Genomic DNA, 15,572 nt, shown 5'->3' on the forward strand with positions numbered 1-15,572 from the left:
AACAGAATCTGTAAGATTTAAAGCTGATTCTAAATTTGGGTAAACCAAAATGCATGGTATTTTCAAATGCCAGGCATGTTACAAATCATGTCATTGCTACATTGGCTGGACATACTATAGAGCAAGTTAAAGTGTACAAATATGTTGGTGTCTGGGTTGATGATAAGCTGAGCTTCACTGTGCATGTAGAGAACTTGATAAGGAAGCTCAAGCTGAAAATAGGATTTTATTACCGGCATAAGGCTTGTTTTTCTTTTGAGGCTAGGAAGGAGCTGGTACGATGTACATTACTGTCGGTTTTAGATTTTAGTGATGTTATATATATGCAGGCCTCAGCCACTACCCTGAGAGCACTTGATTCAGTGTATCATGCAGCCCTCAGCCACTACCCTGAGAGCACTTGATTCAGTGTATCATACAGCCCTCAGCCACTACCCTGAGAGCACTTGATTCAGTGTATCATGCAGCCCTCAGCCACTACCCTGAGAGCACTTGATTCAGTGTATCATGCAGCCCTCAGCCACTACCCTGAGAGCACTTGATTCAGTGTATCATGCAGCCCTCAGCCACTACCCTGAGAGCACTTGATTCAGTGTATCATACAGCCCTCAGCCACTACCCTGAGAGCACTTGATTCAGTGTATCATGCAGCCCTCAGCCACTACCCTGAGAGCACTTGATTCAGTGTATCATGCAGCCCTCAGCCACTACCCTGAGAGCACTTGATTCAGTGTATCATGCAGCCCTCAGCCACTACCCTGAGAGCACTTGATTCAGTGTATCATGCAGCCCTCAGGTTCATTACAAATCAGAAACACCTAACACATCATTGTGATCTCTACAGCGCTGTTGACTGGTCGTCATTGACCTTGCGTAGGCTTTAACACTGGTATACACTGATTTATAAGGCCATATTGGGTAAAATGCCATTTTATCTCTGTTCTTTTTTAGTCAGGTCAGTAAATAAATATAAATTACGGTCCCATTCTGATTTGCTTCTAACAGTACAAAAAATTAGAACAGGACATGGTTGAAATAGTTCTAGTTACTTAGCTCCGTGGTTCTGTAATTCTGTCATGAACATTTTAAAATGTGATGATCTAATTTCGTTGGTGCAGTTTAAACACTTGATCGATGTATATATCATAGAAGAGTGTAATTGTTTTTAGGCCAGCTGTTTTTAGTCAAGACGTTTGTGTTTTTAATGTACACTGTTTTTGTTGTGCTGTATGTGTGTTTATAGTTTTGTTTAATGTTGTGTATGTAAATTGTTTTGTCTGAAATGTTGTTCCCCCTGCTGCTATTGGACCAGGTCTCTCTTGGAAAAGAGATCTTATCTCAATGAGAAAAAACCTGTATAAATAAAGGTAAAATAAAAAAATTAAAAAAAGAGACCTGGAGGGTAAATGAAAAGGGTTGCAGTCAAGGAGTGGGGAGCTCACAAGAGTGAGCTACTCACAAAGCGCCAGTCTCTCATCATTGTGTGTTTCTAAACAAACACCACGTGACTGGGAACTACTGGTAAGCTTCATAATGAAAAATGATGTGAAATTAAATGAAATGGAATGAAGAACGCAATCTTCTTTCTCTCTGAACGTATTGCACAAGTTGACTGCAGGTATTTACCTAAAAAGTAGCTACAAATATTTATATATATATATCTTTTTTTAATAAAATATTTTACTTCTTCATAGTTTCAACTGTATTGAAAAACCATCCTGTGGCTATTTCCAAATACCCCGGTATACGGTGTATATGGCATACTGCTCAAGCCGTGTGTGTGTTTTCTTAGCAAAGATAACAGGTGGTGGTCTAGGCCTCTTCTACTCCTAACCTATGGTAATATTGGTATGTGTCCTAACCTATGGTAATATTGGTATGTGTCCTAACCTATGGTAATATTGGTATGTGTCCTAACCTATGTAATATTGGTATGTGTCCTAACCTATGTAATATTGGTATGTGTCCTAACCTATGGTAATATTGGTATGTGTCCTAACCTATGGTAATATTGGTATGTTTCTATAGTATGTTTCCTAACCTATGGTAATATTGGTATGTGTCCTAACCTATGGTAATATTGGTATGTGTCCTAACCTATGGTAATATTGGTATGTTTATATAGTATGTTTCCTAACCTGTGGTAATATTGGTATGTGTCCTAACCTATGATAATATTGGTATGTGTCCTAACCTATGATAATATTGGTATGTGTCCTAACCTATGTAATATTGGTATGTGTCCTAACCTATGATAATATTGGTATGTGTCCTAACCTATGATAATATTGGTATGTGTCCTAACCTATGGTAATATTGGTATGTGTCCTAACCTATGGTAATATTGGTATGTGTCCTAACCTATGGTAATATTGGTATGTGTCCTAACCTATGGTAATATTGGTATGTTTCTATAGTATGTGTCCTAACCTATGGTTATATTGGTATGTGTCCTAACCTATGGTAATATTGGTATGTGTCCTAACCTCTGGTAATATTGGTATGTGTCCTAACCTATGATAATATTGGTATGTTTCTATAGTATGTTTCCTAACCTATGGTAATATTGGTATGTGTCCTAACCTGTGGTAATATTGGTATGTGTCCTAACCTCTGGTAATATTGGTATGTTTCTATAGTATGTGTCCTAACCTATGGTAATATTGGTATGTGTCCTAACCTATGGTAATATTGGTATGTTTCTATAGTATGTGTCCTAACCTATGGTAATATTGGTATGTGTCCTAACCTATGGTAATATTGGTATGTTTCTATAGTATGTGTCCTAACCTATGGTAATATTGGTATGTGTCCTAACCTATGGTAATATTGGTATGTTTATATAGTATGTTTCCTAACCTATGGTAATATTGGTATGTGTCCTAACCTATGGTAATATTGGTATGTGTCCTAACCTATGATAATATTGGTATGTGTCCTAACCTATGATAATATTGGTATGTGTCCTAACCTATGTAATATTGGTATGTGTCCTAACCTATGATAATATTGGTATGTGTCCTAACCTATGATAATATTGGTATGTGTCCTAACCTATGGTAATATTGGTATGTGTCCTAACCTATGGTAATATTGGTATGTGTCCTAACCTATGGTAATATTGGTATGTGTCCTAACCTATGGTAATATTGGTATGTTTCTATAGTATGTGTCCTAACCTATGGTAATATTGGTATGTGTCCTAACCTATGGTAATATTGGTATGTTTCTATAGTATGTGTCCTAACCTATGGTAATATTGGTATGTGTCCTAACCTATGGTAATATTGGTATGTTTCTATAGTATGTTTCCTAACCTATGGTAATATTGGTATGTGTCCTAACCTCTGGTAATATTAGTATGTGTCCTAACCTATGGTAATATTGGTATGTTGCTATAGTATGTTTCTATAGTATGTGTCCTAACCTATGGTAATATTGGTATGTGTCCTAACCTATGGTAATATTGGTATGTGTCCTAACCTGTGGTAATATTGGTATGTTTCTATAGTATGTTTCTATAGTATGTTTCTATAGTATGTGTCCTAACCTATGGTAATATTGGTATGTGTCCTAACCTATGATAATATTGGTATGTTTCTATAGTATGTTTCCTAACCTGTGGTAATATTGGTATGTGTCCTAACCTATGGTAATATTGGTATGTGTCCTAACCTATGGTAATATTGGTATGTGTCCTAACCTATGGTAATATTGGTATGTGTCCTAACCTATGGTAATATTGGTATGTTTCTATAGTATGTGTCCTAACCTATGGTAATATTGGTATGTTTCTATAGTATGTTTCTATAGTATGTTTCTATAGTATGTTTCCTAACCTATGGTAATATTGGTATGTTTCTATAGTATGTTTCCTAACCTATGGTAATATTGGTATGTGTCCTAACCTCTGGTAATATTAGTATGTGTCCTAACCTATGGTAATATTGGTATGTTGCTATAGTATGTTTCTATAGTATGTGTCCTAACCTATGGTAATATTGGTATGTTTCTATAGTATGTTTCTATAGTATGTGTCCTAACCTATGGTAATATTGGTATGTGTCCTAACCTATGGTAATATTGGTATGTGTCCTAACCTATGGTAATATTGGTATGTGTCCTAACCTATGTAATATTGGTATGTTTCTATAGTATGTGTCCTAACCTATGGTAATATTGGTATGTGTCCTAACCTATGGTAATATTGGTATGTGTCCTAACCTATGTAATATTGGTATGTTTCTATAGTATGTGTCCTAACCTATGGTAATATTGGTATGTTTCCTAACCTATGGTAATATTGGTATGTGTCCTAACCTATGTAATATTGGTATGTTTCTATAGTATGTGTCCTAACCTATGGTAATATTGGTATGTGTCCTAACCTATGGTAATATTGGTATGTGTCCTAACCTATGTAATATTGGTATGTTTCTATAGTATGTGTCCTAACCTATGGTAATATTGGTATGTGTCCTAACCTATGGTAATATTGGTATGTTTATATAGTTTGTTTCCTAACCGGTGGTGATGTTGATATGTTATCAGGCCCAGACAGGAGGCTCAACCCACTCCTCCCCCAGCCACGGGGCAGGCTGCTCCATGCCCATGCCGATCCGCTCCACCTCAGCTGGGTCCACCCCCACCCACACACCCCAGGACTGCCTGGCCGGGGTGGGGGGCGACGTGCTGGAGGCCTTCGCTCAGGGTGAGTCCTGGACCTCCGCCCAGTGGGAATAACGGTGCAAAACTGGTTGAAATGACATCAGTTTCTGGTTGAAAAGGCATCATGATGTCATTTCATCTCGCTTTTTCTGCTGGGCGATGTCCTCCTTTAGATCCAGTACATATCTGTTGTTAGTTATCCATTTTCTGACCCTGTTTGAGCCAAGGACAACACAACATTTTGATCTGTGATTGAGCTGTGGCAAATTCGATTAAAGTGCATTCCAAATGCAAAAATAGTAGCCACTAAATGCCATGTACAGTTGAAGTCGGAAGTTTACATACACCTTAGCCAAATACATTTAAACTCAGTTTTTCACAATTCATGACATTTAATCCTAGTAAAAAATCCCTGTTTTAGGTCAGTTAGGATCACCACTTTATTTTAAGAATGTGAAATGTCAGAATAATAGTTGAGAGAGTGATTTATTTCATCTTTTATTTCTTCTATCACATTCCCAGTGGGTCAGACGTTTACATACACTCAATTAGTATTTGGTAGCATTGCCTTTAAATTGTTTAACTTGGGTCAAACGTTTCGGGTAGCCTTCCACAAGCTACCCACAATAAGTTGGGTGAATTTTGGCCCATTCCTCCTGACAGAGCTGGTGTAACTGAGTCAGGTTTGTAGGCCTCCTTGCTCGCACACGCTTTTTCAGTTCTGCCCACAAATTTTCTATAGGATTGACGTCAGGGCTTTGTGATGGCCACTCCAATATCTTGACTTTGTTGTCCTTAAGCCATTTTGCCACAACTTTGGAAGAATGCTTGGGGTCGTCGTCCATTTGGAAGACCCATTTGCGACCAAGCTTTAACTTCCTGACTGATGTATTGAGATGTTGCTTCAATATATCCACATAATTTTCCATCCTCATGAAGTCATCTTTTATGAAGTGCACCAATCCCTCCTGCAGCAAAGCACCCCCACAACATGATGCTGCCACCCCCGTTCTTCACGGTTGGGATGGTGTTCTTCGGCTTGCAAGCATCCCCCTTTTTTCTCCAAACATAACGATGGTCATTATGGCCAAACCATTCTATTTTTGTTTCATCAGACCAGAGATCATTTCTCCAAAAATTACGATCTTTGTCCGCATGGGCAGTTGCAAACTGTAGTCTGGCTTTTTTATAGCGGTTTTGGAGCAGTGGCTTCTTCCTTGCTGAGCTGCCTTTCAGGTTATGTCGATATAGGACTCGTTTTACTGTGGATATTGATACTTTTGTACCTGTTTCCTCCAGCATCTTCACAAGTTATTTTGCTGTTGTTCTGGGATTGATTTGCACTTTTCACACCAAAGTACGTTCATCTCTAGGAGACAGAACACGTCTCCTTCCTGAGCGGTATGATGGCTGCGTGGTCCCATGGTGTTTATACTTGCATACTATTGTTTGTACAGATGAACGTGGTACCTTCAGGCGTTTTGAAATTGCTCCCAAGGATGAACCAGACTTGTGGAGGTCTACCATTTTTTTCTGAGGTCTTGGCTGATTTCTTTTGATTTTCCCATGATGTCAAGCAAAGTGGCACTGAGTTTGAAGGTAGGCCTTGAAATACATCCACAGGTACACCTCCGATTTACTCAAATTATGTCAATTAGCCTATCAGAAGCTTCTAAAGCCATGACATCATTTTCTGGCGCAGTCAACTTAGTGCTTGTAAACTTCTGACCCACTGGAATTGTGAATTCTAAGTGAAATAATCTGTCTGTAAACAATTTTTGGAAAAATGACTTGTGTCATGCACAAAGTAGATGTCTGAACCGACTTGCCAAAACTATAGTTTGTTAACAAGAAATTTGTGGAGTGGTTGAAACATGTTTTAATGACTCCAACCTAAGTTTATGTAAACTTCTGACTTCAACTGTAAGTCACTGACTATTTTCATTGACTGTGTCCTCTGTGTTTCAGGTGTACCTAGAAATCTTCGTAATGATCTGTTGGTCGCTGCAGATTCAATCACAAACACCATGTCATCACTCGTCAAAGAACTCCACTCAGGTTAGTTGAGAGGGACATGACTGCTATGTTGCCTGTGATTGGTTGCTAACTCTCTGGGACTGATTTATATTCTCTTTAATAAAGTAGATGATGCTGCAGAGGAAGAGGACAATCAGATGAGGAACGGAGGCCTAAGGAGCAGGGCAGAGGATGAGGACAATCAGATGAGGAACGGAGGCCTAAGGAGCAGGGCAGAGGATGAGGACAATCAGATGAGGAACGGAGGCCTAAGGAAAAGGGCAGAGGATGAGGACAATCACATGAGGAATGGAGGCCTAAGGAGCAGGGCAGAGGATGACGACAACCAGGTGAGGAACAGAGGCCTAAGAGAGAGGGGGGAGGAAGCCTTGGCTCACTATTATCTTATTAACATCGTTTTTTTTCCTGTATCAAGCTGTTTGCGATTTTAAGTAGTCATTTCTTTGAAACAACATTCCAGAATTCTAATTGTTTGGACACACCTACCCATTCAAGGGTTTTTCTTTAATTTATATCAAAACTACAAAATAACACACATGCAATCATGTAGTAACCAAAGAAGTGTTAAGCAAATCAAAATCTATTTTATATTTTGATTTTTCAGATGACAGCTTTGCACACGCTTGGCATTCTTCCAACCAGCTTCACCTGGAATGGTTTTCCAACAGTCTTGAAGGAGTTCCCACATATGCCGAGCACTTGTTGGCTGCTTCACTCTGCGGTCCAACTCATCCCAAACCATCTCAGTTGGGTTGAGGTCGGGTGATTGTGGATGCTAGGTCATCTGATGCAGCACCATCACTCTCCTTCTTGGTCAAATAGCCCTTACACAGCCTGGAGGTGTGTTGGGTCATTGTCCTGTTGAAAAATAAATGATAGTCCCACTAAGCGCAAACCAGATGGGATTACGTATTGCTGCAGAATGCTGTGGTAGCCATGCTGGTTAAGTGTGCCTTGAATTCTAAATAAATCACTGACAGTGTCACCAGCAAAGCACCATCACACCACCTCCTCCATGCTTCATGGTGGGAACAACACATGCAGAAATAATCCGTTCACCTACTCTGCATCTCACAAAGACACGGCGGTTGGAACCAAAAATCAGATTTCCACCTGTCTAATGTCCATTGCTTGTGTTTCTTGGCCCAAGGAATTCTCTTCTTATAATTGGTGTCCTTTAGTAGTGGTTTCTATGCAGTAATTCGAACCATGAAGGCCTGATTTACTCAGTTGATGTTGAGATGTGTCTGTTACTTGAACTCTGTGAAGCATTTATTTGGCCTTCACTTTCTGAGGCTGGTAACTCTAATGAACTTATCCTCTGCAGCAGAGGTAACTCTGGGTCTTCCTTTCCTGTGGCGTTGCTCATGAGAGCCAGCTTCATCATAGTGCTTGATGGTTTTTGCGACTGCACTTGAAGAAACTTTTAAAGTTCTTGAAATTTTCCACATAGACTGACCTTCATGTCTTAAAGTAATGATGGACTGTCATTTCTCTATCCTTATTTTAGCTGTTCTTCTCATAATATGGACTTGGTGTTTTACCAAATAGGGCTATCTTCTGTATACCACCCCTACCTTGTCACAACACAACTGATTGGCTCAATCCCATTAAGAAGGAAATACATTTTCCAATTACTCTCAAGGCACACCTGTTAATTGAAATGCATTCCAGGTGACTACCTCATGAAGCTGGTTGAGAGAATGCCAAGAGAGTGTATCAAGGTAAGGGGTGGCTAGTTTGAAGAATCTCAAATTTAAATTTGATTTTGATTTAACACTTTTTTTGGTTACTACATGATTCCATATGTGTTATTTCATTATTCTACAATGTAGACAATAGTAAACATGTAAGGAAAAACCCTTGAAAGAGTAGGTGTGTCCAAACTTTTGACTGGTACTGAGTATTAGACTTTTATGTTACTGCAAATAACGGAACTTTTTTCACTTTGTTTTCCAGCCGATGCAGAATGAAAAGAAAAGTATGAATATTCCTATATGTTTAATATCATCGCATAGTCATTAATGAGTCATTCACAATGTAAATCAACAAATCTCTCAATGACCTATAAACAAAATAGAAATCACAGGAACTTTCTCAGTCCCACTTGTTCATCAAAATCCCAAATCCTTTCTCTGTGAATATTTCTAGTTATGTTGTGCCCCAGGCTAAAACCTCCCCATCTGTCTGTCTCTGTCTTCAGGCACAGTGAGAGATCTGAAACATCATTGAGGGAACAACAGCCTCCCCAAACACCAGTCCATTGATCTAGCCAGGATGTCAGACTGGAGAAGAAGAATCAGAATGAGAATCTGCCACACCGACCAAACCCTTCTATCAGGAATTAGCACGTAGAGTAATGCATGCTGTTATCAAACAGGATTTCACTGTGTGAACTCTTATTAAACATGTTTGTTACACCTTGCTGCGGGATGTCTGTTGGCAAGTGTATATGTCATTCTGTATAAAAACTTGAAGTTGTAATTATTATGTAATGACGGATTCCCCCCGTCATGACTGCAAGGGTCAAATGTCTAAGGAATGGCTTCCTGTGCTTTCTCTCAATCTGTCTTGTTAATAACAGATCACCCTGTGTGCATCATAAATCGCAGGTGCACTACATAGGGAATAGGGTGCCATTTGGGGCACTACATAGGGAATAGTGTTCCACTTGGGATGCTATCTGCATAAACTGTACACATTATATATGATCTTGGGATCACAGCACTGACCATAACCTGAAAACAACCTATTTTCACCATGACATGTTCCCCGGCCGTCATTGCCTTTGTATGATTACAGATCACTTGCTAGTGTGCTTTCATTATGGGTTTTGCATGAAGTTGCCCTGTCCTGAGTCTGACTGGGTGTACTGTAGGTTGGTAGGTACCATGTTATCCCAGCTCTTTGTGGGTTTATCAGTGTTTCTCAACCTGCGGTCCCCGGGCAGCACTGGTCCTTGGGGTGTTGCTGATTGGTCCCTCAGATAGTGAGTGGACACTAATTTAGTCAGTTCTCAAGTGTTAGTTTTAATCTAAGTGGTCTTCAAAGGAGGAAGGACTATAGCTGGTCCTTGCCGGTCCCTGGTACACAAAAGGTTGAGAAACACTCTGGGATTTGTAGTCATGTATGTTGTAAAGCCTCAGAATTCACATTGATTACGTCCCAAATGGCACCCTATTCCTTATATAGTGCACTACTTTTGACCAGAGCCCTATGGGCACTGGTCAAAGGTAGTGCACCATATAGGGAATATGGTGCCATTTGGGACAAAGCCATTGAGTCGCATAATGCTGCTACTGTGTGCTCACTCTGTCGCAAGACACCCTTTTGCAAAAATATGAGGGCTGTTTGTTGTTTGGTTATAGGGAGCCTATGGGGGCTGTTGTTTATTTTAATCAGGGAAATGTCCCGTTGTTATAATCAGATTCATTATTCTCATAGTTCATATTTTATAGAATTAAAGCAAAATGAGAGAAGCTACTAAATGCATTTTAAAGCGCATTTAAAAATCTAGATGGTGTCTCGTCCCTAATCCACTAAACTAGTCACTCAGTAGTGACTGTATTTATTGTCCACGTAAAGCAAAGAGAGGGAGAGGAACTCAGAACATTAGTTTTAAATTAATATTATATTGTGATCTTTCGTTACAACATATTCACCTATACACCTGTACACGTAGGTGACGACAGGAGGTAGACACAGAAAGGTTGTGGACAGATAAGACTAGCTTTGATGGCTTAAAAGAAACGAGGACTGTAACATGTTCATGTGTCTTAATAGATAGGAGCTCGGGAACTGTAGAGGTTGATGGGAATGCAGTTGTGACTCCCAAATTGCACCCTATTCCCGACATAGTGCACTACTTTTGACCAGAGCCATCAGCCCAATAGGTCAAAAATAGTGCACTATATAGCCAATAGGGTGCAATTTGGGTCACATATTCAAAATGTGTGATGAACTAATAGTCAGTAGGCTAGGCCCTAATGGGCTCCAGACCTGCTTGTTTAGGGGTCAGTTGCTGTGTAATCATTAAAGAGTCTGGAAGGAGCAGAAAGCAACCCTGAGTCTCAATAATCTGGCCTTTTTCCTGCATTTATAAAATTGGATTGGTCTGAGCATGTGCTAGACTGCTATATTTCTTAAAAAGGACATATTATTGGGACACATGGCAAGAAGGGTTAACCAGATGGCAGAAAGGACAGATTATTGGTAGACGGGGCAAGAGGGATTGACCAGACAGCTGAAAGGACAGATTATTAGGAGACGGGGCAAGAGGGGTTAACCAGACAGCAGAAATGACAGATTATTGGGAGACAGGGCAAGAGGGGTTAACCAGACAGCAGAAAGGACAGATTATTGGGAGACGGGGCAAGAGGGATTGACCAGACAGCTGAAAGGACAGATTATTGGGAGACGGGGCAAGAGGGATTGACCAGACAGCTGAAAGGACAGATTATTAGGAGACGGGGCAAGAGGGGTTAACCAGACAGAAAGTCTGGTTTTGGTTTAGAATATTGAATGATTTAGAGCAGTGAACAGATGTGGAGTGGACTAGAGGAGGAAACTGAGTCAGTTGAATCAGGAGGATATCAGATCCAATAAAACACTCTCGTCTTCTGATCGATGGACATTTCTGTTGTTCGGGGTTTGCATTTATCTCTGAAATAAAGCACTGAAATGAATAACTAGATAATAAATGTTAGGTTTAGCAATGTGACACGGTAAACTTCCAGACGGAGAAGAGTAGGGTTTGGTTCACGTCATGTTATTACATGATAATAACATGTTAACATGTTTACGCTAAATTGAAACACTGGTTAAGCAATGAACTGTACTGAAGTTGTACTTGAACATTTAGCATTGAGATAATGTGTAAAGTACAGTCAGCTATCCTTTAAACTAATTCCAAGGCCTTATCAACCTACTACACTGTGTAGTTCTAAATGTGATGTTTTTATTTGGTTACTTATTTTACGTGATCTTATCATTCTGGGTGTTATTTTAGTTTGCTAGTGGAATTAAATCATTGATAATGCAGAATAATATTGAAGACATCAAAACTATGAAATAACACGTGCGGAATCATGTAGTAACTAAAAAAGTGTTAAACAAATCAGAATATATTTTATATTTGAGATTCTTCAAAGTAGCCACCCTTTGCCTTGATGACAGCTTTGCACACGCTTGGCATTCTCTCAACCAGCTTCATGAGGTAGTCACCTGGAATGCATTTCAATTAACAGGTGTGCCTTGTTAAAAGATAATTTGTGGAATTTCTTTCCTTCTTAATGCGTTTGAACCAATCGGTTGTGTTGTGACAAGGTAGGGGTGGTATACAGAAGATAGCCCTATTTGGTAAAAGACCAAGTCCATATTATGGCAAGAACAGCTCAAATAAGCAAAGAGAAATGACAGTCCATCATTACTTTTAGACATGAATGTCAGTCAATGTGAAACATTTCAAGAACTTTAAAAGTTTCTTCAAGTGCAGTCGCAAAAACCATCAAGCGCTATGATGAAACTGGCTCTCATGAGGACCGCCACAGGAAAGGAAGACCCAGAGTTACCGCTGCTGCAGAGAATAAGTTAATTAAAGTTAACTGCACTTCAGATTGCAGACAAAATAAACGTTTCAAAGAGTTCAAGTAACAGACACATCTCAACATCAACTGTTCAGAGGAGACTGCGTAAATCAGGCTTCATGGTCGAATTGCTGCAACAACAAAAAACACTACAAAGGACACCAATAATAAGAAGAGACTTTCTTGGGCCAAGAAACACGAGCAATGGACATTAGACTGGTGGAAATCTGTCCTTTGGTCTGGTACGTCCACATTTTTGGTTCCAACCGCCGTGGCTTTGTGAGACGCAGAGTAGGTGAACGGATGATCTCCGCATGTGTGGTTCCCACCATGAAGCATGGAGGAGGTGTGGGGGTGCTTTGCTGGTGACACTGTCAGTGATTTATTTAGAATTCAAGGCACACTTAACCAGCATGGCTACCACAGCATTCTGCAGCGATACGCCATCCCGTCTGGTTTGCGCTTAGTGGGACTATCATTTATTTTTCAACAGGACAATGACCCAACACACCTCCAGAATGTGTAAGGGCTATTTGACCAAGAAGAAGAGTGATGGTGCTGCATCAGATGACCTGGCCTCCACAAACACCCAACCTCAACCCAACTGAGATGGTTTGGGATGAGTTGGACCGCAGACTGAAGGAAAAGCAGCCAACAAGTGCTCAGCGTATGTGGGAACTCCTTCAAGAATGTTGGAAAAATCATTCCTCATGAAGCTGGTTGAGAGAATGCCAATAGTGTGCAAAGCTGTCATCAAGGCAAAGGGTGGCTGCTTTGAAGAATCTCAAATATATTTTTATTTAACACTTTTTTGGTTACTACATGATTCCATATGTGTTATTTTATAGATTTGATGTCTTCGCTATTATTCTACAATGTAGAAAATAATAAAAATAAAGAAAAACCCTTGAATGAGTAGGTGTGTCCAAACTTTTGACTGGTACTGTATATTCAAGATCTAAGGAAAGTGCTGAGATAAAACCTTTTGAAAAGGTAATTGTTTTCCCTCTTCACCCCGCCCACAGATAGGAATGCAATATTATGATTTGAGTTTGCGCCTACTGCATAGATGTTCTGTATAAAGTGCTGAATAAAGTAAAACTCCATTTATGCAGATATAAGAATATCAATCAGCCTTTTAGGTAGGAGTTTTAGTCTCAGTCAGTTACCTTGTGGAAAAATATGATTTATTTATTGTTGTTCAGGAGGGAAAGTGGAGTACTTTTGTTCAGCCTTTACATTTGTGCCAAAATGTTTGCAGACTTTGTGTGTCATTATACAGATATAACTACATTCCATATGTTGTTGTTGTTGATGTCCATATTTTCCATGATATAATCGGGGCCATACATTTACTTGGTCTTCCTTAAAATGTAGAACCCCCAACAGTTCTAGAACCAGCAACAGTTCTAGAGCTACAAACTGTTCTAGAGCTATCAACAGTTCTAGAGCTACAAACTGTTCTAGAGCTACAAACTTTTCTTGAGCTATCAACAGTTCTAGAGCTACAAACTGTCCTAGCTATCAACAGTTCTAGAGCTACAAACTTTTCTTGAGCTATCAACAGTTCTAGAGCTACAAACTGTTCTAGAGCTACAAACTGTTTTAGAGCTATCAACAGTTCTAGAGCTACAAACTGTTTTAGAGCTATCAACAGTTCTAGAGCTACAAACATTTCTTGAGCTATCAACAGTTCTAGAGCTACAAACTGTTCTAGAGCTACAAACTGTTTTAGAGCTATCAACAGTTCTAGAGCTACAAACTGTTTTAGAGCTATCAACAGTTCTAGAGCTACAAACATTTCTTGAGCTATCAACAGTTCTAGAGCTACAAACTGTTCTAGAGCTACAAACTGTTTTAGAGCTATCAACAGTTCTAGAGCTACAAACTGTTTTAGAGCTATCAACAGTTCTAGAGCTATAAACTGTTTTAGAGCTATCAACAGTTCTAGAGCTACAAACTGTTCTAGAGCTACAAACTGTTTTAGAGCTATCAACAGTTCTAGAGCTACAAACTGTTTTAGAGCTATCAACAGTTATAGAGCTACAAACTGTTTTAGAGCTATCAACAGTTCTAGAGCTACAAACTGTTTTAGAGCTATCAACAGTTCTAGAGCTACAAACTGTTTTAGAGCAATCAACAGTTCTAGAGCTACAAACTGTTTTAGAGCTATCAACAGTTCTATAGCTACAAACTTTTTTAGAGCTATCAACAGTTCTATAGCTACAAACTGTTTTAGAGCTATCAACAGTTCTAGAGCTACAAACTGTTTTAGAGCTATCAACAGTTCTAGAGCTACAAACTGTTTTAGAGTTACCAACAGGTCTAGAGCTACAAATTGTTCTTGATCTACCAACAGTTCTAGAGCTACAAATTGTTCTTAATCTACCAACAGTTCTAGAGCTACAAACTGTTCTAGAGCTATCAACAGTTCTAGAGCTACAAACTATTCTAGAGCTACAAATTGTTCTAGAGCTACCAACAGTTCTAGAGCTACAAACTGTTCTAGAGCTACAAACTGTTCTAGAGCTACCAACAGTTCTAGAGCTATCAACAGTTCTAGAGCTACAAACTGTTCTAGAGCTATCAACAGTTCAAGAGCCATAAACAGTTATAGTTACCAACTGTTCTAGAGCTACAGTACCACTCGTTCAAAAACTACCAACCATTCTAGAATTATCTCCTTCTAGCCAACAGAGGCAATAGAAAGGTACAAACTGCACATTATGATTGTTTTAGTGTTAGCAGAGAGAAAATGACAAATAAAATGCAAAATGACCAACCACAAGCTTCCCAAGATGTTATGTATCTTTCTATGTGTTATATACTGATATGCTTCTGGTATTCATTTGTTTCTCATGTTCATTTTAAAAACATGGTTTTATGTCACATGACCACTGTCTTTTGTAAATACAATGAATCAATTGTGAAATGTATTAAAATATTTTAAAACTTCATATGCTTTGATGTGATGTGATGCCTTTTTTTCAGAACAGTATTTAGCTTACTGGTTGTTATCGTTTGAACTTCAGAAAGTGCCTTCATTATTCGACCTTTGGCGGCAATTACAGCATTGAGTCGTCTTGGGTATGTCTGTATCGGCTTTGCACATCTGGATTTAGGGATATTCTCCCATTTTTACTTGCATATTTTCTCAAGTTAGAAGGAGCGGTGGTGAAAACCAATATTTTTTTATTTTTTATTTAACCATTGTTTAACCAGGTAGGCCAGTTGAGAACAAGTTCTCATTTACAAATGCGACCTGGCCAAGATAAAGCACAG

At 39.2% G+C, this 15,572-nt stretch overlaps 1 protein-coding gene across 13 annotated transcripts in view; it reads left to right on the plus strand.

Moving 5' to 3' along the window:
* LOC129813142 (dystrobrevin beta-like) overlaps positions 1–15,247 on the plus strand; it is a 74,271-nt gene extending 59,024 nt beyond the window's left edge. For 8 of the 13 annotated variants that reach the window (XM_055865354.1, XM_055865361.1, XM_055865349.1 and 5 more), the window contains 5 exons: positions 4,552–4,711; positions 6,637–6,726; positions 6,811–7,034; positions 8,665–8,686; positions 8,909–15,247. In XM_055865354.1, the coding sequence (XP_055721329.1) occupies positions 4,552–4,711; positions 6,637–6,726; positions 6,811–7,034; positions 8,665–8,686; positions 8,909–8,937 (525 nt within the window). In that variant the 3' untranslated portion in view covers positions 8,938–15,247. Of the gene's footprint in view, positions 1–1,792; positions 1,817–4,551; positions 4,712–6,636; positions 6,727–6,810; positions 7,035–8,664; positions 8,687–8,908 lie in introns of those variants that run through there. The other 5 variants (XM_055865350.1, XM_055865353.1, XM_055865358.1 and 2 more) reach the window with 5 other exon arrangements.
* The last annotated feature ends 325 nt before the right edge of the window (positions 15,248–15,572 follow it).

The sequence above is a fragment of the Salvelinus fontinalis genome, chromosome 16 (assembly GCF_029448725.1).
Source record: "Salvelinus fontinalis isolate EN_2023a chromosome 16, ASM2944872v1, whole genome shotgun sequence".
NCBI classification, from domain to species: domain Eukaryota; kingdom Metazoa; phylum Chordata; class Actinopteri; order Salmoniformes; family Salmonidae; genus Salvelinus; species Salvelinus fontinalis.